The sequence below is a fragment of the Ictidomys tridecemlineatus genome, chromosome 10, assembly GCF_052094955.1.
Source record: "Ictidomys tridecemlineatus isolate mIctTri1 chromosome 10, mIctTri1.hap1, whole genome shotgun sequence".
Classification (NCBI taxonomy): Eukaryota; Metazoa; Chordata; class Mammalia; order Rodentia; family Sciuridae; genus Ictidomys; species Ictidomys tridecemlineatus.
Genome location: NC_135486.1, coordinates 107,602,840 through 107,626,566, shown reverse-complemented (window position 1 = coordinate 107,626,566; position 23,727 = coordinate 107,602,840). Strand labels below are relative to the sequence as shown.

General features: G+C 46.3%; 1 protein-coding gene across 5 annotated transcripts in view; it reads left to right on the top strand.

Moving 5' to 3' along the window:
• Sdk1 (sidekick cell adhesion molecule 1) overlaps positions 1-23,727 on the top strand; it is an 883,473-nt gene that overhangs the window by 750,754 nt on the left and 108,992 nt on the right. For all 5 annotated transcript variants that reach the window (XM_078023675.1, XM_078023673.1, XM_078023678.1 and 2 more), the window contains 4 exons: positions 9,638-9,747; positions 11,368-11,518; positions 12,101-12,338; positions 23,020-23,135. In XM_078023675.1, the coding sequence (XP_077879801.1) occupies positions 9,638-9,747; positions 11,368-11,518; positions 12,101-12,338; positions 23,020-23,135 (615 nt within the window). The remainder of the gene's footprint in view (positions 1-9,637; positions 9,748-11,367; positions 11,519-12,100; positions 12,339-23,019; positions 23,136-23,727) is intronic.

The window sequence follows — 23,727 nt, the reverse complement described above, 5'->3', positions numbered from 1 at the left end:
TGGGCCACCCTCCTGGCACAGGGTTGTGATGGAACAGGAGGGTCCATCAGAGCTGACTGGTCAGCATTGGGTGCGGAATGGGCCCTAGAGAACCAGCCATGCTGAGGCAAAAAAGAAAACATTTCCAAGCCCCAGTTTCTTCATCACAAAATTGGGAGAGTAAGGATACATTTAAAACTTTAGCTTGAGACTAGCACATATTAGGCACTTACTAAATGGAAACTCATAACAATAAAAATAATGAAGACAAGGCAAGCACTTTTAAAGAAGGCTATAGAGAGAAGACTCCACTCCTGAGGAAAGGCCTGGAGAATTAATGCAGGGCCAAGCCATAGAAACGCCTGGAAGACTGAGCAGGCCACCGGGGCAGGCTCAGGATTAAGGCCAGTGTCTCAGGCAAGGGCCCAGGCAAGGCCAGCTTCACACAGCTTAGAGGAATGTGGGAGGTCTTTGTAGTCAGCGAACCAAGGTGAGTTAGGTTCTCAATGAGTCGAAGGATTTGTAGTCCAGGAAGAGCCCCACAGTCCTGGGGCCAGAAAGCACCTTGAAATATTAAAATATCAGTGGAGAGTCAAGATGGTACTTACGTTCCACCCATTACGTTCCCACAGCTTGAAGAATGTCAAATCCAACTGCTTCTTGTCTCCTTTTCCTAGAGAAATTAACTTCAAGAATGGCAAGAGGGCTTGCTACCCAGCACACTGGGCTCCCAGGCTTTATCTGGCCCTGGGGGAGGCAGCCCATCTCTGCAGAAGAATTTGCCCATTCCCGTCTCCACCCACAGCAGGCCAGAGGTGGTGATGCAGCTGGACCTGGCTCTCAATTCACCCAGTGGGGCCAAGGGATTCTCCCAGGGCTCCATTTTGTCTCAGAGATGTCCTCCTATAATTATTTGTGACGTAGTTACTTCCAATCCTCCCAGAAACAACGGCTGAGTGGGAACAGGCCCTTGCTGTGCAAATCTGGGCTGTAGCCTCCACCCAAAGACCAGGGCCTGGTACACACGAGGAAGGTGCCAGGAAATGCCTGTTGTGAATGTAGGTAGGTCATTGCACAAATGCCACCTGGGGACAGAAATAGCCCAGCCTACTGAAGGGAGTGACTCCTCCTTTAAAAGCAAGTTCTTTGCTTCTTTCACTGCCATCTTGGTCTCCTGTTACCTCTGGAAGTAGAATGAAACCCTAGTGTCCTTGGTGTCCTGCAGAGTTCCTGGGCTAAATGATTTTGTGTCCTCACTCTGAGATCTGTAGCTGGGGATTTCTAATCACCCATCAGATCTCTTTCTTGCCTTCTTGTGAAGGGATGTTAGGGCTGTTGTAGCCTTTTGATAAGTATCTGTCAGCATTGCAGTTGTAATAAACCCAACTGTAGTTGAATTTCTTTTTCATAATAGAAGAAAAATACTGGCATTATTTTTGAATAGTCTGTCGCGTATGCATGGGATAGCTGTCATCAGCTCTAATGGGTCCTTCAATAATATTGCGGTCATCTGGGCAAATTTGCCAAGACAGGCTCCATCTTTTGTTCTGGTGTGATGTGTCTGCACGAGCATTGAGTGCTGTGGTGACAGGTGACAATGAAATACATACTCAGATATTTCAAAATGTTTATTGTTTGCTAGATTGTCCATAATCACTCCATTACAATGACTCTTCTCTCATATCCTTGACCAGCGTGGGAAATCTGTAGGGGTGAGTGGGTTCAAGTGGCCTTTTTGTTCATTAGTCTATCAGATCCTTTCAGGTCCTGTTAGGGGACTCTTAAAACTATGCAGAAGAAAATGCTGCAGCGTAAGTGACAACTCAAGTAGGACCAAGGGAAGCATTTCACTACAAATGTCATTTCTGAGAAACAGGTCAATTGTATTCATAAATCACAACTGTCAAACCAAATTAAATTTTACGAGAGTCATATTTCCCTGTTCTTTTCGAGAACTTCTCTGTGCTCTGGTCCTTTCATCCTAGGTCTCGTTTTGGATTTTTAGATTTGCCTGTGATTCATTTTTCTGGTCATTAGGTTTTATATTTGTTTCATTCATTCATCCATTCATCTGGCAAACGTTTATTAAGCACCTACTGTTTTATTGTTTTGAGCGTCACACTGTGGAGTCCTAAGGTGGGAAAGTCTTGGTTCCCTCAACAGAAACTCACATGTTTTTGGAGAGGACAGGAGGGAGGGTTGAATGTGATCTGATGAGTGGTACCGTGAGATTTGTGAGGATCTTCATGCAGGTGTGTTGCTGGTAGTGTGTGTGTGTGTGGGGGGGGTCTCAGAGGCACTGAGGGAAGTAGGCAGTCAGGAAAGGCAGGAGGTGGAATTCACACTGCACCTTGAGGGTGAGCGGTGTTCCACAGGGAGGAGGGGGTTTCCAGAAGAGAGAATGGGAGGAGAATGCTTGGAGGGAGGAGATGGCACAGCACCTATTATTTTAAAATGTGGATTTTATTCTTATTCTGGTATGGTGAGGCCACAGGTTCCAAAGCAAATGGCATTGAAAGACATTTTATTTCTCACAAATATCAAGAGGAGGGCTGCCTCTGTCAGGAGGCAGAGGAGGGGAGCCCAGGGGCTGGTGAGGCCCAGGATGACCAGTGGAGAGGCAGGCAGCCCCGACTTTGCAGGGTTTGACCTATAATTTTTGGTGCAGAAGCAACACACATTCAGGAGAAACCATCCTTTGAATTTTGGATGTGGGTCTTCCCCAGGCTGTCAATACACAGTATGACTCCCCCTTGCAGTGTCAGGCAGCGGCAGCATCGCAGCTCCATGAGTTCTGCGACCACGAGGGGAAGACAGAACCACCACACTGCATAGGGTTGCCAAGCTAGGCTGTCCCTAAGCTCAGTGGATCCTGAGCACTTCACCCTCAGGGTCTTCTGATGGCACTTGTGGATGACTGCTGTCATCCTTACTTTAAGGACAAGAAGGCTGAGCTCTCAGCGTCCCACATCCCATGTGGTAGAGAACAGACATCTTCTGGAACTAGAGAAAGTCAGCACCAAGGCCCACCCCATCACATCCCTCAGGCCCCACGAGAGGTTGAATATAACCGGAGATGGAGCAGACGCCAACACCAGCTGCTCGGCATTCACGACAGATGCCGGCGATGTGCGAGACAAGCATGAACTGAATGGTGGTGGCAGAGAAGGCCTGGGGCTGCAGGGAGAAGGGCTTGGGTCTGTCCCAAGGCCATAGGGCTCAAATTCAATGCCAGGATGCTCTGACTGGAGTACATCATGGGCATCCAAAGCAGGGACTGTCCTGGGGTACAAGGTGACCTCCAGGAGAAGCCACTCGTGAGGAGTGGGCTCCAGGAGAAAGCTGGAACCCTAAGGGAGGCTGAGGGAAGGGATGGAGAGGCCATGTCAGGGGGATCGATACATTCGGACAATGGTGAACGGATTTGCCCAAAACCTAGGGACATAGGGGAGATAAGACAGGCAGTATGGACTCGATGTCTGTGTCCCATAAATTCTGTCAAAGCCTCCCCCTGAGGTGAAGATTTCAAGAGAGGGGCTTTGGGGAGGATTAGGTCGTGGGGGGAGCCCTTATGAATGAGATCAGTGCCCTTATCAAAAGGACCCCAGGGAGCTCTCACCCTCTTTCTACCACATAGGATTCAAGGAGAATTTGGCCATGTGCAAACTGAGAGGCTTTTTATTGGAACCTGATCAGGCTGACATCCCCATCTCAGACTTCCAGTCTCCAGAACTAGGAGAAAATGAATTCCCATTGTTTGTACACCACTCAACCTGTGTTTTTTGTTGTGGAAGCCTGAACAAGCAAAGTAAGACACAGCAAAAATTAAGCAGGGTGGAACTCGGGCAGCCTGGGCCAGAAGAGTATGTCTGGACCCTGGGAACCACAGAGCAGAGCTTGAGTCAGAGGGATCAACTCTGAGCTGTTTGCATGGGCAGAGCCCTAGGATCCATCTCATTTGTGTAGCTATAATCATGGAAACCCAGAGGATTCTGAGACCCATCCTTCAGTGTCAAGTGAATGGTGGGAGGTGGCCCTCCAAGATGCACATATGAGAGGCCCCTTGAGACCTGTTATTTTCAAACTGTCACAAGAGATGCTGATTCACCAGAGCCTCTAGCACCATGGGGACCTGGGAGGCCAACAGTCAGGTGGCCCTGACCCATTGGTTTGTCATAAGGCAGCAAAGACAACATCACACTCTCTTTTTAATTTACTGAGCTGGATCATCAACACAGGCCAGCATGAAGCTGAGAGCTTCAAAACCTAGGTCCTGCAGTCATGTGGAGTAAGCCCAGGAGAGCCCTTCAGAGGGCTTCCTTGCAGAGAGACTTTGGAGGCCACTGGGAAGAGGCCATCACCACAAGAGAAAGGAGAAGGGCAGGCGGATGTCATTTTAGGGTGTAAGGGGTAGCAAAGGAGTAATCAGGAGAAACCACTGGGAAGTTGGAGGGAGGAAGGAACATGAACCAGGCAGCAATTTCCTTCTTCTGAAGTTAGAAATATGAAATAATAAAAACAAAAAGCAAAAACCTAGAAAAATAGCAAGTGGGAGGCAAGGGAAGGGGAATCAGTTTGGGGCCTGTTTGGAACCATGCACCAGCTAGGGTCAGTCGAGGGCTTAGGAGATCCCCTCAAAAGCTCATTAGTGTACTGCTCTCTGGATCTGTCTGGGGAACTGTGTCCTTGCCAGAAGCATGTGTGCAGAAACCCCCATCTGTCCGTCTGCCCTGTGCCCTCCAGCATGCCTCCTTTGGGGAAGTTTCATTTGACTTGTGTGCAAGGGAACTCCACTCAGAACAAGAGAGTACTGGGTATCTGTGCAAGTTGCTAGACATGCAAGTTTTCCTGCTGACAGTAGAGTTTCAACCAAGCAGGATGCACTGGGTTGGCAGGTTTCCATGGAAGGAGCTTGGGAGTCTTCCCCTCTCCTTAGCTCTGAATGAAGAGAGAGCTGCTTTCTCTCCCCTTCCATCCTCCTCCCATCTGCTGCAGTCCTGTGTGCTTCCTTTCCATCTGCAGGATCATCTATTGGAGAGATTAATGAGTGTCCTCTGAGTAGCCACTGAACCCTGGCAGGTGCATTCGAGGTCTTTCCTAGGCCACAAGGTCTCCCTGAGACTTCCTGAGGCCCAGCTGAGCTTAGCAGCTTTCCTGGTGCAAATGCTTGAGTTCTGATGGAAAAAGTCTCTTAGCAGGAGTTGACAGGTCGGAACCCCTGGTTATTAAATGAATGCACATGTCCAGAGGGGCCCAGCCTCCTGGTCAGTTGGTGCCAAACACGGGCTAGACATGGGAGCAGGCGAGCCATCAGTCCTCCATGGCAGGGCATGGACTCCTGTGGCTTTAGGGGATACCACGTGCTCCTCCTTAATGGCTCCAAAGGACTGGCCCCCTACTGGGCAGCATTTGAAATGTGTGGCTTTTCTGCTTTTGTAATAAGTATTATAAAGTGCTGTTTGTTAGCTTTAAAAGAATAAGGGGGAGAAATCTTTCAAAATCCCAGCTTCCCCATGGGAGCTTCAATTTGTTTTATCTTTAAAGAGCTCTGTCTCACTCTGTGTCCAGCACATTGTCAGTGAGTGGCCAGTTACTTCTGGAATTCTCTGTTACTATAGTCTTGAAGTCTAACTATTAAGCCAGAGGAGGCCAGCAAGGATTGAAGAATCCTGGTCTCTTCAGATAAAGATGTAAACCTTTTATTATGGAAATATAAGTTGTATCCCCCAGAGGTCTACAAGTAAAGGGATATTTTGGGTAATAATTTGCTTTTGGAGCTCCATGGTGGACAACCCATTTTCAATACTGATAAAGAAACAAGGCTGAGCACAGAGTTGAGGTGGGGCGTGGGGGAGATGCTGGGGACACGGTGAGGAGTAAGACCTCGTGCCTGCATGAGCAGCAAGGGACTAAACCAACCTGGTCAGAAGATGGGGAAGTGACCCAGGGCTTGTTTACCTCATGCCCTTTGGGTGGTGTGCTTGAGCAGGGATTGGCTCTTTCTCTGTGAAGGGCCAGGTAGTAAATCTTTTCAGCTTCCTGTCCAGATGGACTCTATTGTAACTGTGCAGCTGCTGTGGAGTCATGAAAGCAGCCATCAACAACACACACACACCAGTGAGCATGGCTATGTTCCAATAAAACTTTATTAGCGAAAGCAGAGAGTGGGCTGACTCTGACCCATGGTCCAGAGTTTCCTGACTTAGTGGAACCTTGTTTGATAAACTGCCCACAAGTCCTCTGCCTTATGGAATACAACTGTGTTTGACTCACTACTTGTTCACTAGCCCAGGCTCTGTGATGCTAGAAGACAACTTGTAAAGATTAAAAGTGGCTAAGCCAGAGGTTACAGTTGTATTGCTCTGTAGCCAGTTTTATTTCTAACTTGCGTGTCTTATTTGGGCCTTCTTTCTTCCACTGACTCTACATACAATCACCCTTGTATTCTCCTCCAAACCTGTTTTACAATTCTGCCTGTTCCCTCATTGATGAGCAAGGTAACTCCTCCCACACAACCTGTACTTGCAGGGGTTGTGTTTTTTCAGTCACTGCTTTCACAAGAGCAGCACCATCAGAGGTAGGTAGGATGGATGGCAGGCAGTGTGGCAGGCAGAATGCAGAGCCAGGTGGCACCACCTGGGCTTGCCAATAGCCTGGCCTCCATCCAAATTGACTTAGGAAAAGGGAGGCTGAGCAAGATGGAAGGGCAGAGACATTTGACCTTGGATCAAGCCTCAGCCATTCTATGTTGTCCCACTCCATCTGGTCCTCACCCTGAAATTGTAGCTCATGCTCAGCAAAACTCTGCAGTTGATTCCCTCCCTAGCCAGCAGTTCAGAAACTATGGGATAATGGCAATAAGGTCTCAGACTGGAAGACCCCTTTCCTCTCCTCCAGGACTCTGATGCTGGGGAAGACTGAGGATCATTTCCTAGCCTCCCACTGTGCTAACTCATCTTTGTAGAGGAGTGGCAGCCCCCTGCTGGAAGAGCAGCCACCGTTTGGGGTAGCATCTCAAGTTCTTGCCAGTTCCCTTCCATTCCTCTTGTTCCTGTGAGTGGAAAGGCTTTGAATGTCAGGGCTGCTGCTCTGACCAGCACTGACCCTGCAGTAACCCACATGGCCAAGAGAACATGTGATCACTTAGTTCCTAAATAGGCTAGGAAATGTCCACAGGGTCAGATCCCTGGGTGAACGGATCAAGAGCCAGTGATACTGACAGGCTGAATCAAGCATGGTGATAGCGAGGCAGGAGCAGGAGGGCAGGGAGTGCTTGCCAGAGCCTTGACACCCAGGACCCCAACCTTCTTTGCAGGGAGAGGTTGAAAGGGAGGGACTGGAGGGGTGGAGAGAATAGAGTTGCCATGCAAATAGCCAGACACACCTGGGGACTCAGAGGATGGATTGAACTTGCCATGAGCCTGCTTCCCCCCATGCAAGTACAAAGAAGCCAGAAATAAAGAGCCCAGAGCACCCCTTCACCCACCCAGCCCTGCTATAGAGCCTGGGTGGTCCACCCTGTGGTCTACCTTGGAGACCACAGTGCAGAGACTGGCCCTGGTGGTGCACAGGCCCTGCCCCTCCTCCTGCAGTGGTGCAGCCTGTACCCTCTCTTCTCATCACTCTTCCCATTTCAGCTTCCTTCCTGCTTCCCAGAATCCGAGACTACCCATTTCACCTCTGACCTCTAGCTCTTTCCCCACCAAGTGTTTTTGGACAGAATCCCACATTTCATTTTAATGTTTCTTTTTTAATTGAGGTGAAATTCACATAACATAAAATTACCCATCTTAAAGAGTACAATTTCCTAGTTAGTAGATCTGCAGTGTTGTGCACCCCCCTTCTCCATCTAGTTCAAAACCTTTGCATCACCCCAGATGAAGGCCCTGCCCCCACCAGTGGTCACGCCCCCTTTCTCTCCTGGGCCCTGGCAGCCACCACTCTGCCTTCCATCTCTGTAAGGTGGTGGGCTCTGGGTATTTCATAAAGTAGAATCTTACAGGGTGTCGAATTGGGGGTCTGGCCTCTTTGCCTCAGCAGAATGTTTTTGAGGGCAGTCTGCATGATGGCCTGCATCAGTATGCTGTCCCCCTGCGTGGTCCCAGTGTTCCCTTGTGTGGACAGGATGGACCAGCACTGTTCACCCATGGTTTCCACCTTTGGCTGTGGTGAACGCTGTGCAGTGAACATGTGTGTGCAGGAGTTTGCCACTTCTGCAAGTGTGCTAGACGTGGGAATGCTGGGTCCCATGGTCCTTGTGTTCAGTGCTTTGAGGAGCCGCCAACTACTTTCATGTTTGTAATCGAGAGCGTTTAGAGCTCTGTGATTTGCTTTTCATCTTCTTCAGGAAACACTGCCAGTGCTCTGTTTCCCATCCCCTCCTTGTCCTTTGTGTCCATTTCTGCACTAGACCAAGGTCGTTTTAAATCCTCAGGCCATTCTTCGCAAACTGGCCACCTGCCAGCTTGCTTTCCTCTGCAAACTTAATGAGCACCACTCCTCTCCTGTCGTTTAAGTCACTTATGAAGTGTTAAATGCCAGGGTGCTGCTGATCCCAGCTGGGCAGTTTGTTTGGCCTCATGCCCCCTCTATGCTCACAGCCTGCCCTCTGTATGAGTCCCCTGGGTCCCCAGGACCACACAGTCGTACAAGGCCTGGCCTGCAGCAGGGATGAAGAAATCTGCACAAAGGAGTCACGGTGTCTCCCCTATGCTCTCTGGCTCTACAGGCCCCTGAAGCATCGGCAAGGTGCAAGGAAGTATGTGTTAGATCTGGTGGGCAGAAGGAAAGGCCACATCCTACAGAAAGGAGACAAGACTAAGAGTGTGGCAGGGTCAGGCTAGGGCAGGTCACAGGAAATGACAATGCCACCTGAGTGAGCCAATGGGATGTGGGGCACATTTAGGGATGAAAACCAGCAAGACAGACCACAGAGTGGGAACCAGGGCTCCACAGAGGTGCATTCTTGGAGGCACCCCGCGGGCCTCATTGGCAGTCCTGGGAAAGGACATCTGTGTGCAGGGGTTGGCTCTTCCTATCAGCTCTGTTCTGAGGCCATTGTTTTGAATCTTGAAGGGGAGGCACTCCAAGTCTGCTCTCAGGGCAGAAGCTCCATCCTGCTCTGTGGAGGATGTTCCTTACTCCAGGGCCAGCACTGGAGTCTTTGTGGTATATGTCTGGGTGGAAAGGGTCAAGTGGATGAGGAGAGACTAACCCCTCTGGGTCAGCCTGCAGTGGAAACAGCTCTGGACCTTGAGACCACCTGTGCCCATGGCTCTGTCACTGCCCACTGTAGCATCCTGCCTGGGACTTTCTCTCAGGGCCTTTGAGGCCTCACCTGTCAAATGGGAGGAAGGATAAGATGTGTCTTCTCCATCACCAGTGGTCTCTAAGCCTCAGAGGTTCCACCTCAGGCCACACCCTCCTGAGGCCAATCTTGACTGTGAGCTTTGTACTAAGACCCACCCAGACTGGAGTGGGAATGCCAAGAACTTATACCTCCAGGGCACAAGACGGTGTGTGCAGGACCAGCTTATCCAGGGACAGAGGACATGGTGCTCTGCCTAGTCCCAGACACACACACAGCAGGTGCACACAGCATCCGGGCAGCCTCAGGCCCTGTGGCTTGCCCAGCTGATCTCAGGATCCCTTTCCACAGGTTGGAGCCATCGGTGATGAGGAGGAGTGGGTGAGCCTCTATGAGGAGGAGAATGAGCCCGATGCCCAGACACTGGAAATCCCAAACCTCACGCCCTACACCCACTACAGGTGAGGACAGCAGGTGACAGGTGATAACCTCTGGCTGGAGGACACATCATCATCTCAAGCCAGTGGCTTCTGTCACCAACAAAAACCCAGTGATATATGTAAATCAGAAGTTTCCAAGTAGCAATAAACTGTACATCAAAACCCTGAGAAGCAGGAAAGACACAAAAACTCTGGTGTTTTTGAGTGGCCGTGTCTGTCCACCAGTGCTGGCCAGACAATGCTCTACAAAAGGATTCACTGATTCAGTGTGACAGCCGAGGGCCATGGGCCACAAAGATGTGACAACTTTCTTCACAGAACTCTAAGGCCCCTTGGGATTGTTCACATGCTATGTGCAAACCAAGCAGATGTCCTAGGAGCATCCCGCTGCCTCCCTCTTCCGGGACCCAAGAGCTGCTAGTCTCACTAATCAAGCACTTAACATGCCATTTCACCTTTTGCTTCTTGATCCCCAAACTTATCCGGGCAGTAAATCCTTGGCCATACAGAGGGCAGAGCGATCATGAGCTGTTAGTGATGTTATAACTTCCCGTAAGATCGTTGAAAGAGATGAAATTTCCAGTTATCACCAGATGTTGAGTTTGATAATGTCATTGTTCTGCCAGGATGGATACATTTCTTGAGATCAGGGAATGAAAGAATAAGAATTACTAATTCAGGGAGTAAAAGGTGAAATTACATCTTCATGAAGAACATTTTTTTAGTACAATACCAAAGTTAGCATTTAAAAAAAACCTAATGAGAGATACATCTTAACATCTATTCATTTTAACATCCCTCCTAAGCTTAGAGCAAATGAATCAAGGCACAGTACACTCATTTTTAGAGACAAACGTTTAGCTTACAAGACTTGGTATGTGAAATTAGCTGAATCTTTGTAATTATTCCAAAGGTCAGAAACTATGATTATAATCTATGTCCCCATTTTCAATTCACATAAATTTAGGGAACCACCGTAATAAACGTGTGCATGAGAGTTTAGGGGATTCATTGTATGTAAATTCAGTTCAAATAATTATACATGCAGATAAAGAACAGACAGGTCTGAAAGCATTAAGGTGAACCTCAAAGGACTTCCGACTCCACCTGGCTTTGTAGATAAGGAAGTTTTGGCCTGGTTTACCAAAAGGCTTACAGCATGTGGTTAAAGTGCCAGGGTGTAGATTCGGGGCCACCACCCTCCTCCTGAACCAATAGAAAGTGGGGTACAGTGTACTCTTAGACATTAAAACAACACTGGACTTTCAAAACTGCCATCTGGTAGCAACAGTGTGACACTCAGTTCTGTCCAGTAGTCCTTTGAATCTTAACCATCAAGTTTACCCTAAACTTGAGTCAGCCAATGCAGCTGATTGGATTCTGGCCCTCTACCCATCCCGCTGTATCACTCAGAATTTAACCTCCTTGACTCACAAGAGAGCAGTCTTTGAAGGCTTTTCAGAAAGCGGTCCCTATATGTAATTTGCATTTTTAATGAAACCAGGTGGGAAGAGTGTGTCCCTGAGCAATGGCTTTTCTGAACAGGTGGACATACCCTGAGCCTCCCTGAGAGCAGCCAGGAGGGGTTTTTGTTATTACCTTTTACTGTGGAATAACTCTGATCCCTGATTTTCCCTCCAGATTTCGAATGAGACAAGTGAATATCGTTGGTTCAAGTCCCTTCAGCCAGTCATCCCGGGTCATCCAGACCCTGCAGGCCCCACCCGATGTGGCTCCAACCAGCATCACTGTCCGAACCGCTAGTGAGACCAGCCTGCGGCTGCGCTGGGTGGTGAGTGGGAGCTGGGAAGGGGAGGATGCAGGATGGTGCCCCAGGAGGCTGAGGCAGGCCTGGGATCTGGAGCTTAGCGCAGTCCTTAGTCAGGCCTTCTTCCTTGTCAAAACTGATCCATCCTTAAGCCCAACGGCATTATACTTTCCAATTAGTGTAGGATCTCAGACCCGCCTCGGCTATCTCCTTAATCACTAGCGTTGTTCACTCTTTTCTTGAAACGGGGCTGCTCTTCAGGGCAGGAATGTGGATGGCACTCCATGCTGGACCTATAAGTCTTTAAGCTTCTGTCAACATGGAACCAATACTCAGTATTTGTTAGAGGGCCAGCCTGATGTTTAATCAGAACATTTCCCCACAAAATTAAGCCAAAATGTATTAAAAGAAATTATGTCCAACCAAAGTTACTGACAGGGTTTCATTTAATTAAAAAAGAAAAGTTTTAGGGAAAAATAGGTGGTTCTAAGAATCTACCCCCATGCTTTCCATGGAACCAGCCTCATAACACAGACCTATCCTTTGACATCTTGTAAAGCAATGGTTTAAAGTGTCAGCTTGTCACGGACTGCCCTTCATTGCCAGCCTCTGCCTGATTCCCAGTACAATGGGAACCCTGAGTCTGTGGGCTACAGGGTGAAGTACTGGCGCTCCGACCTCCCATCTTCGGCACTGGCCCAAGTTGTCAACGACCGGCTAGAGAGGGAGCTCACCATCGAGGAGCTGGAGGAGTGGACGGAGTACGAGCTGCAGATGCAGGCCTTCAACGCCATTGGGGCGGGGCCCTGGAGCGAGCTGGTGCGGGGACGGACTCGGGAATCAGGTGAGAAGAGGGCAAGGCAGGCCCTAGAGATGTGGCCCACTCACTAGAGGTGGGACCTGGTGAGTCTCTAAGTCCCAAGTGAATGGCACCTCTCTGCTTTGTCCCTCTTGTGTCTGTGTTGGCATGCTCCAAAAGGAATTTAAGTGAAACTTTAGGCCTAGTGCCATTCCTTTGAGGTTGATGCTGAACCTAGCAGGGGCTGGACTCATACTTTCATTTTTTTAAGTTAGGGATCATTTTCCCTATACTGATGAAAAGTGAGAGCATGTGAAGATCTGATAGGGAATCTTTAACATACAAGGTGTTCAGGACCCCCTGTTTGGAAAGAATGTAGGTAGTGTGTTCTGAGGTGTAGCTGCAGTAACAAGTAGACCCTGAAGGCCAGTTACTTCAGTGCTATAGCTGATTTCTCACTGTGACTGCAGGCTAAGTGGCTGTCCCTATTTGGTGCATAGCTTTCTTCATGAGGTAATTCAAGGGCCCAGGCTCTGCTGTCCCATGGGGCTAATCACCCTCTACTCCCAGTTACCAGAGGGAGGAGAACGAGCAAAGAGCAGGCATGCCTCCTCTGAAAACCTGTGTAGAAACAGCCCTTTGCTCTGTTCATCTCCATCAGTCTTAGTCATGGGTACTGCTAACTGCCAGGAGGAAAAGAACAAGAGTTTTTGGTCAACACTGAGAGTCCCTGCTGCTTTGTGCTAATAATGAGCTGTCCCCTGATCCTCTAGGCTTTGTGGATGGTCATGTCTTAAAATCTGGATGACCCTCCTAGCCTCATCAGACTTTTAGAAGCACAAAGGGAAGAGTGTAGCACAGTTTTCAAAGACACCTGACATGGACTGGCCTCCACCCAGGCCACATGGGTGAGGTGTGGCCCTGGACAGGGAGGAGTGAGCTGCCCTGTATGTTCTGGCAAGGACTCAGCACATCCAGCAGCTGCTTATTCCAGGCTCACCAAGGCTATTCAAAATAGTTCTGGGCTGGGGATGTGGCTCAAGCAGTAATGCACTTGCCTGGCATGCGCTAGGTGCTGGGTTCAATCCTCAGCACCACATAAAAATAAAATAAAGATGCTGTGTCCACCGGAAAGTGAAAAATAAATATTAAAAAACTGTCTCTCTCTCTCTCTCTCTCTCTCTCTCTCTCTCTCTCTCTCTCTCTCTCTCCCTCTTAAAAAAATAGTTCTTAAAATAAACCCTGCCTGTGTCCACACTAGTTGAGGGGAAGATGTGACAGGTGGAGGCAGGGACCTGGCTCAGGGGTCGGAGGTGAAGACCGAGGCCCTCCACTCCTTCCCCAGGAAGTCCCCCTGCATTTTACTTATTATTCCTTCTCTTTGCCTCCTCTCCACTGACTACATTAAGTGAAAGCACTTCTACTCTCCCACCTCAGCTCTGTCAGGGCCTTGCTGTTCCCTGAGCCCAGTGTGAATCTCGTTTCCTTAAGGCTCCCAGGGACACATCAGAGAGTCACCCTAGAACCTGAGAAGGGTCAGGAGGGAGTTGACAGGCAGGGTACCTGCAGCAGCTGTTTCTACCTGGAGTGCTTGAAAACACCCAGGGGCTCCTCTCCCCACCAGAACCCTCTGCTCCTATCCCCACACTAAGACGCCGTGGGAGGAGGGCCTCCCCGGGCAGTTTCAAGTAGCAAAATTAATTAATGAAGTTTTTAATGTTGGAAACCGCCTTAGGAGGAAATTAGAATTCAGCGTGAATGTGATGGAAAATATATAGAAGAACAAGTTAGGAAGGCCAAGTACAAGTTGTGTGTGGCTCTAGAGGCAGCCATCCTTGAGGCCAGGGAGGGCAGGAAGGAGAAGGGGATGGGTGCCTAGGAGCTGTGGCCCTAGCAGTGGCCTGCCTGAGCTCCAAGAGGGACTGGAGGCCGGGGAAGACCGTGCAAGGCTTGCAGTGAGGCCTGAGAGAAGCTGGTAATGAGGGGTCAGCTTTGACAGGAAGACGAGGTCTGCTGAGCCTGCTGGCCATGGCCCCTTGGCTTCCTCTACTGCCTGATTACCCAGTGCCAGCTAGGGCCCTGTGTGTGCAGTCACAGCTTTAGGTGTGTCACAGCACTGGCCCTTGGCCCTCCAGGTGGCCAGGGGTGGCAGCACAGACTGCTTGGGGTATACAGTGTATCTGCAGGCACCACTTCCTGCATGAGTCGGGCTGTGGAATCTCTGAGAGGCACTGAGAAGCATCTTCTCATCTCCTTTGCTCATTCCTCAAACCACAGACACTGTGTAGGTCTGAATTGACATTGCTGTTACCTGGATTGCACTGGGTTCCCAGGGCCCTCCCTGACTTTGGTCTACTCTCAGTCACAAACTCCAAGCTAAAGTTTTCATGAGGTTCGTGACTTTATTTCCTCCTCATTTTCTGGGGGCCCAGTCAGGGGACAGTGGGGCAGGTGGAAGAATTTAAACAGGAGCAGGGAAACAGAGAATTGTTGTCAGGCAGGAATCTTCTCATGCAATGTGAACCCAGAACCTGCTAATGGAGCCACTGAGGGCTTGCTGTCATGCTGTTTGGCATGTCCCCAGGGGACTGGGAGAGAGGGTCTTGCTGAAGCAAGTCTGGGCTTTGTTCAGACTAGGTTTTAGTATATTAGAAGAGATTGAGACACACGGAAGCTTGGCTTGTGACTGAGCAAGTGGATTTTTAGAAAGCTATATTATCTTCAACTTCTAAGTCTTTGTAACAAAGTAGAGAATTTGAGAAAATTTAAGGGCTAGTTCTAAATCCAGTAACAGGAAGAACAATTGTGTGTGTGTGTGTGTGTGTGTGTGTGTGTGTGTGTGTGGTGCTGGGGATTGAACCCAGGGCCTCATGTCTGCTAGGCAACCGCTCTGCCACTGAGCCACACACTCTGAGCCAAAATAAAATATTAAAAAAAAATCTTTTGCTATACCCAACTATAAAATTGTGGATAAAATAGAAATTTTTACAATTTTAAAATTAATGGTATGCTCAGAAGACAAACGGTGAAATCTCCAGGTGTCAGCAGCATAAAGGGAACTGAAAACCAAGCAGCAAGTGCTACGCAGTGGGCTGGATCCATCCTGGCATTGTGAGGACTCAGGGTTTGATGCACATGAAGGAGCAGGAAGGTGAGCCTGCAGAAATGGGAGTTGGGACCTAAGCTCTTGTGTGAGGATAAGGCTCTTCCATATTAAGGTTAAAAGAATCTGCCCACAGAGTTTCACTTGTGTCCACCTAGACCGTGGATGGGGAAAAATGACTAAGCCTGTGCCTCACTCAGGTTCAGGCTCTTATGAGGGACCCAGAAACTCCCAGAAGAGAAATTAATGTAGACTTTGGTCCCAGAAACCAAAAGTAAAAGCAATGAAAGAAAAAAAAATAGGTAAATTGGGTCTCATCAGAGTGAGAACTTTTGTGCTTCAAAGAATTTTATACACAAAATGCAAAAAAAAGGGAAGAAAACATTTTCAAATCATATATCTGACAAGAAGTTTGTTTCTAGAATATATAAAGATCTCTTACTTCACAGTAAAAAAGATAAATGATCCAATTAACTGGGCAAATGTCTGAGTAGACATTTCTCCACAGGAGATAGACAAATGGCCAATAAGCACATGAAAAGATGCTCAACACCATTAGTCAGTAAGGAAATGCAAATCAAACCATAATGAGGTATCACTTCATATACTAAAATAGCTAAAATTATTTCAAAAGATGGACAATAGCAGGTATTGGTGAGATGTGAAGAAACTGGAACCCTTACAGTTTGGTGATTCAATGCAAAATGATGCAAGTGACTTCAGAAAACAACTTATGCTCCTCAAAAGAGTCAACATAATATTACCATATTACACAGCTATTCCACTCCTAGATGTATACCCAATAAGACTGAAAAGGTTTGTCTATATAAAAATTTGACCATGAATGTTCATAGCAGCATTCATTATAATAACCAAAAAAGCAGGAAGAACCAAATGTTCATCAGTTGACAAATAGATAAGTAAAATATGATTTATCCATACAAAGGATAATTTAGCATTAAAAAGGAATGGAATTCTGGTACATAATATGATACAATCTGGTAGATGAACCTTGAAAATATCATACTAAGTGAAAGAAGCCAGACACAAAATATCATATACTGTATGACTTCATTTATATGACATGTCTAATATAGACAAATCTACAGAACCAGAGAGTAGATTTCTGGTTGCCTAAGCCTGAGGAAGGGCCTGTGGAATGGGGCAATTTGTAATGGGTATAGAGTTCCTTTGGGGGGTAATGAAAACTAAAGTTCCTTATGGTAATGGTTGCACAATTCTGAATACACTAAAAACACTGAATTGTACATCCGAAATAGGTGAATTCTAGAATATATGGATTACATCACAATACAAATTTTTTTTTAAGAAAAGCTCAGCCTTTTGTATAGATAAAATGTTATTAAAATAAGTGTCGTGCATAGATTTTTGCATTTTGCCTATGTTCAGAAGCACTGAAGATTGTCCTCATTTACATTAATATCTTTTCATTCTCAAAGAAACATCACCATCCTGAAATAGCTCTATATTGTACCATACTGGAGATTGTCCTCTTCTCCAAAACAGAATGAAACAAAGAGAAAAATACCTCCAAAAGAAAGAAAGAAACTGGCTGCAAGCCAGACCTTCTGCACACCCAACAAAAGCAAATACAACGTCTCTCTGAACAAATATTGTCACAGCCAAATTGTCCCAAATAAAACCTAGCCCTTTTTACAATGAGAAAATTAACAGATGTACAAGGAAATACTCTGCCACAGGTAAACATGAAACAGCTTTTAAAAAAGAAAGTACAGAGGACCTGATTGCTTTCAAATGCATACTAGTTTGAAAGAATGTACAATAAGTACATTTGAAATTATTAAAGTTTCAAATTACTAAGGAAAATCATTTAAACTTTAAAGATTAAGATACAATTTTTAAAGCAGATTTTTTTTCATAGAAAGAACTATATAGAACAGTCTCTGAAAATAAAACTGTAATTATTGAGGCAAAAAGCAGTTTAGATACTACCAGAAAGAGAATTGCCAAACTGAAAGTTATATTTGAGCCAGAAACTGAAAACACACAAAGACACAAAGACATAAAAATTGAAAATATAACAGAGATAGAAAGACAAAGACCAGAGTGAGAGGTCTAATACACATCTAATAGGACTCAAAAGGGATATAAGGAAGATATATTCAAAGAATGGCTGAGAAATACCAGAATTGATGAAAGACATTTTCATCAGACTGAAGAAGGGTAGATCCCAAATATAAGTAAAAATAAATCCACACCAAAATGCCTTCTGCTACAACTGCTAAACACCAAAGCCAAAGAGAACCATAAAGACAATTGGGAGTGAAAGACAGATGACCTGCAGAGGTGATTATGACAGCTTGGTTGAAATAACTTCTCAAGTACCATGGGGGTCAGAAGAAGATGGAATCACTTTGTTGCAGGGACTGCTAGGAAAGAACCCTCAAACTGAAGTTTTATACCCAGCTAAACTATTCTTAGTAATTTCATTCAAAAAACAACAAACTACATGTTGTATAAAAATAGAGAAAATAGAAACATTGCTTTGATAACTTTTCAAAGAATACTCTTTAAAAACAGAGTTAACCAATGCAGAATTTCTGAATTGGTTCTGTATTTTTTGTAGGAACCTTTCCAGCCATTGAAAACCTATTTTTACAGGTTTAGATAATGCAGAGGATAATGTTCTGTAGATAAGCTCATTCCACATGTTTTTCTTCTGGCTTTGTTTACTTCAAACAATCTTGGTTCTCTTTCACAGTAACTTGAAGGGTCTTTCTCAAGCAGTTTCATTTTTGTAGGGACTACAACATTTCATTTAATATGGAGGAATAGATTTCATATCAAGAGAAGCATATTGGAGTTGGTTTTGTCTTAGTCTGTTGTCTCGTGTGCTCTGGAGGGGAATCAAATGTAGCCTATGCAGAACGAACTGTGGACTGCAGTGTGGTTGTGTTTATAGTTGATTTGATGTTTCTGCAGCTGAAGCTTCTCTTTCTTCATTATTATGTCTTTTCTTCTTTTGAGAAGAAAAGGGTATGGCTGACAGAAAACTATCTTTTAGATTTTCATTGAACTTTATTCAGTTAGTGCAACAACTGAATAAAGTGCAACACATCTGTCTGGAAAGAAGAGTTTTGGTTCAAGTGGCTTCATCATAATTTGGATAATTGGGTTATTGGTATTCATTTTAAGATGCAGACAATTTAGATTTCAGAGATTTTTAATGTTGGGACCCCTTTTAGGCCAAGCCCTTTACGGTAGGTGCTGATTCTCCATGGCAGCCCCCAGTCACACTGCGAAACCCTCAGGTGCCCCCTCCAATGCTGTGGTGTTGCAGGATTTCAATTCTTCCTCCTCTGCACGGAGCTTTTGGCGACTGCTCATGTGGAAGACTTCTCCCTCTGACCAGCAAGACTCTCCCTGTTACAACAGTTGTGACTTCTTAGCTTCTCTGCTCCTGCTGACACTCACCCTCCTCAGCCGAGATCCATCCTGCCAGGCACTGCTTAGCATGAGGAGGGGAGATGAGGTTGATGAAGTCACAGGCTGAACCATGGAGCCAATGGGATGGGAAGGGATTGGAGAGAGAGCTGAGGAAGAGAGCAAAGCTGCTGACCTGGGTTCAAGTCTCACCTCCATGAAAACAATAGTTCTTTGGAACTGAAAAATGGCACAGTTAGCAGGAATACTGAAAAGGGATTGGAAACATGGAGCAGAACATCTTGAACCAGATTTAAGTGAAATTTATGGTTCTGAAATGCAGTCTAATTTCTTCCATGACATCTTATGATATATTGTAAGGATAAATGAGGCCTTAAAAATCAAAAGAGACCACATGAGGAGCATCAGTGAACTGCACAGTAAGAAATCCCAAAGAGGGGAGAGAATAGGTAGAGAAGAAGAAAATAAGTGTTTTGAATGGATTTGTTTTTTAATGAAAGGGGAATTTCTAAGAACATTGCAAAACTTAAGATGTCAGATTGGAAAAGATGTTGAACCTACCACAGAACAGATGTAAGGTATTTCTTTTTTAAATCTTAAAAACATATCTTGTAACTAAATGGCAGATTTTGCCTGGGTGGAATTTGAATTGGCTGAAAATTTTAATCTTGAACTTTGCCACTTTCTCTTCTTTAACAGCCCGACCCAGCCCTCTCCTTATGAAAAACCCAGCCATGTTCCAAGCACAAAGCCCAAGTCGCTAAAGTCATCAGGTTGACCTCATTCTTTGGGGACATGCGTGGTCCTCTAATAAATGGATGCATATATTACCTACCTCATCATAGAAAATCAGTGGTTATTTGTAGGTCTGCAGTGAGAATTGGGCACTTATTGTTTCAAAGGCTGACTCGCAGAAATAGATAAGGGTCCAGGAGGTGGAGCAGTTGGGTTGCTATGACAATGGCCTTTCTTCTTATAGACAAGAGACAGAGTTTTGAGAACATAGACTAAACTTGTGGGCATACATTATACTTGGTGTTCATACCTTAAGTAAATTCAGATAAATTTTAGGTTTACATTCCATTTAATGATAGTGATTCCTTTAGTTCATAGTTTGTTAGTCTATTTTGTTTGCTACTCTTTTTTTATAAATAAGCAAATGTAAAAACCATTTCATGGAAAAGGACATAGTAGCATTTGAGACAACCAATAGGAGCCCCTTGTCCACTCAGGGAGTCTGCAGGGGTCATGCCAAAGCCACAGCTGGAATGCAACTGGGACAGGGACTGCCACCTGAGTCAAGCATCCTTCCTGTTCTGAGAACTGACTAAACTTAAAATCACAAATATCCCTTCTCTGTGTCACATATCTGCTCATATAAATTGCCATTATTTCATTGAATGATTGAACAATTGAGTGAATGATTCTTAACTGACATGTTTGAGAAGAAAGCTTGTCTACTAGATTAAGCTGACCAGCAGTATCTCCCTCCAAAACATAGAGATGGTCACTGTGGCTTTTCCTAACAGGTAACCAGGTGACTTTTCTATTTTGTAGACACATTTACTGACCTACTATGGCAGCAGATTCAGGGCTGGGCAGTAAGGAGAGGTACTCAGGAAGGAGGGGAAAGGTGCTGCCCCCAGGGCTATCAGGAGTCAGGAAATGGACCTTCTTGGGGTGGGCAGCCAAGGTCTTGGCCCTTCCAGGACTTCTCTGTGATTCCCCCCACCCCCTGGGAAGATCTCTGCAGGTGGGTGAGGCCCCTTACCCAAGGATCAGCATCTCCTCAGCAGATTATATTGTTAGACTATGGCTCACTGTGGGTCTGCAGAAATTATTGGTTGATGCCAAGCACAGTGGCACATACCTGTAATCCCAGTAATTCTGGAGGCTGAGACAGAAGGATCCCAAGTTTGAGGCTGGCCTCAGCAACTTAGTGAGGCCCTGTCTCAAAATAAAAGGGCTTGGCATGTAGCTCAGTGGTAAAAGGCCTCTGGGTTAAATCCCCAGTGCAAAAAAAAAAAAAAAAAGAAGAAGAAGAAGAAGAAGACACTGTGAGCTGAACTAGTATCTCAATTAAGCTTGCCAAATATCTAAGACTAATGACTTCTGGTGTTTTGTCTTAAAAACTGGGGCTGGGGTTGTGGCTCAGTGGTAGAGTGCTTACCTAGCACATGTGAGGCACTGGGTTTAATCCTTAGCACCACATAAAAATAAATAAATAAAATAAAGGTATTGTGTCCACCTATAACTTTAAAATTTTTTTAAAAAACTATAGTAGTGTTATAACAGAGTACCCCAAACCAGGTGGCTTAAACAACAGTAATGTATTGTCTCAGAATCCTGGAGGCCAGGAGTCTGAGGTCCAGGCATCAGTGGGCTGTGCCCCAGCTGGAGATGTGGGGGAAGGTCTCCCTCAGGCCCTCTCCTGATCCTGAAAGTCCTTGAATCACCTTTCTGTGGTGTTGTCCCTGTGTGTGGGTCTGTTCATTCCCGTGCACTCTCCCTGTGTGTGTGTTTACAAATTCTCCTTTTTGTAAGGACATCCATCTGCTAGATTAAAGCCCACCTTACTCCAGTGTGACACACCTTAACTGATTACATCTGCAATAGCCCTATTTCCAATTACTGTCTGGCTCCAAAGTATGGATTCAGAGGGGTACACGATTCAACACCTAACAAAGATCAGAGCATGTGGCATGAAACTATGATGTGATCCAATGTCCAAGAGCAGCATTATTGTGCAGACGCAGGCTCTGGCTGTATTCAGGTGAACTGGGTCCTCACAGCCTCTACACAACAGGAGGAAGTCATGCCACCTGAGTAAATGAATGAATGAGTGGGGAAAGCTTACGTGTGTGCCCCCAGCCTGGGCCCTGGAGGACTGCAGGTGTCTGTCCAGCTTCCAAAAACTATACCCAGCACTCCCATCTCTCGCTCATCCTCGTGCGACACCTGGTTACAGCATCACCACCTCCCTGTCTTCAGGACCAAGCACCTGCTCGGTGAAAGTGCTGCACTTAGCAGTTTCCCATGTGGGGCAGTGAGGCTGGGGGTGGAACGGCATCCTCAGGTCCACTCTGGGTTTCCTCTTGCTCCTGAGCTGCTTCTTCCTGAGGAGCCTCATGGCCTCCCAGTTCAAAAGATGACTCTGCCCTTGATAGTGACCTCAGAGCCCAAGTGACAGGCAGGTACCTGTCTGATGCCTACTGTGAGATGCGGAAAACTTGAAGTGCATTCCTCCTTTTATACCACAGTGGCCCTGGGGTACAGTGTGACCTTTAGGCCCAGGTTCAGAGTTCCTCTTTGCTTATGACCTGTAAAATCAGAGGTGCATCCTCTGACTTGCTTGGGGACTTACCCAGATCCATATTTTCCTGTCTGAATGGCCTTGAAGAGTGAGTGGGCCCCATAGAAAAATAGTGAAGTCATTGAGACTGTCTAGAATATGAAGTCCTTGTTTTTAGGTTTTACTGTTGTCTTTTTACACATCATCATATCTGAATCCTGGCACACATAGCAAAACAATGAGTTCAGTAACAGGGTAAACAGAGAAAAGAAGAGCTTCCGTAAAATCAAGAAAACTACATGCACAAGGGCCTCTGTAGGCATCTCCTTGTGAAAAACAGCATCTATTTAAATAGAATGAAATGAGGTTCCTTAAGCCTTAGTCCTCTCGTCTGCAAAAAGGATAATGACAACTGCCTCACTAGGTCACTTTGGGACTACACTCAATTAGAAATCTGAGAACACCTAACAGAGAGACAGACACAGGCAAACCGCCCCTCCCCTTCCCTCTGTGTACATTGTAAGGTCTTTGCTCTGGCCCCTGCCCCCATTGCAGAATGCCCTGTTCAGAGATGCTACTGAGCTGTCTGAAAGTGAGGATTTCTTATTTGAGATAAAAGCCTGAAGTTTCCACAAGTTATTACAGAGAACAGACCAAGCATATTTTCTTGCTGGGTGGACTCGGGTAAAACTGAGCTCTAAATACCCAGGATTTATGGAATTTGTTGGTAACATTAAAGAGATTTACATATCTGTTATACTTCTGCAGGTTTAATCTGATCCCTACAAAACTCTCAGAATACATCATTTTTCAAGGACAACTTGATTATTTGGGTAAAAATTGGACCTTTATTTGTAGAAGCCTTTAGACTTCTGATGCCAATCGATGTCACTCCTTCTCTGCAGTTCCCTCAGCAGCTCCGGAAAACGTGTCCGCCCAGGCCGTCAGCTCCACCCAGATTTTACTGACATGGGCATCTGTCCCCGAGCAGGACCAGAATGGGCTTATACTAGGTTACAAGGTATGTGTCATGGTGACCTTGCTCTCCTCGTGGAGCTGCTCTGAGGTTGCTACCAAACAGACTCCGATTTTCTCACAGATCCTCAGACACTTCCCCTCTCCTGATTTTCCCATTAGCTGTCCTCTGCGCTCATTGCAGTCTGGGAATGAAGCATACGTGCTTACGGAATGCCCAGCCGGTGGAGAAGGAGCTGGAAGTTCAGGAGCTTAGCCGCTGGCTCTGCACAGCACCGGCTGAGGTGCCTTGACAGCTTCTTCGCTCCACACCTGTTTCCTCACTTGTAAAATGGGAATGATACTGGCAGCTTCCCAGAGGTGGTGTGAGAAGCAAGGGGCTGTTTTATGAAGTGCTCCTGACTTGCTAAGTGCAGATAGACGTGTGTTGTTTGTAAATATTGTAAAGGCCCAGGACGGTCCTAGGCAGTGCCACCTGCCTCTGAGACTTGGTCCTGTCCCAGCTTCTCTGGGTTCTGTCTTCCATGCATCTACCTGGACTATTGAAAACCTATTTCCTGTTCACCACTGGAGGGTGATGAAAACCGTCTCCTGATTCTGCCCCTCAGCTCAGCACTCCCAAGCAGCGGGATGAGGGT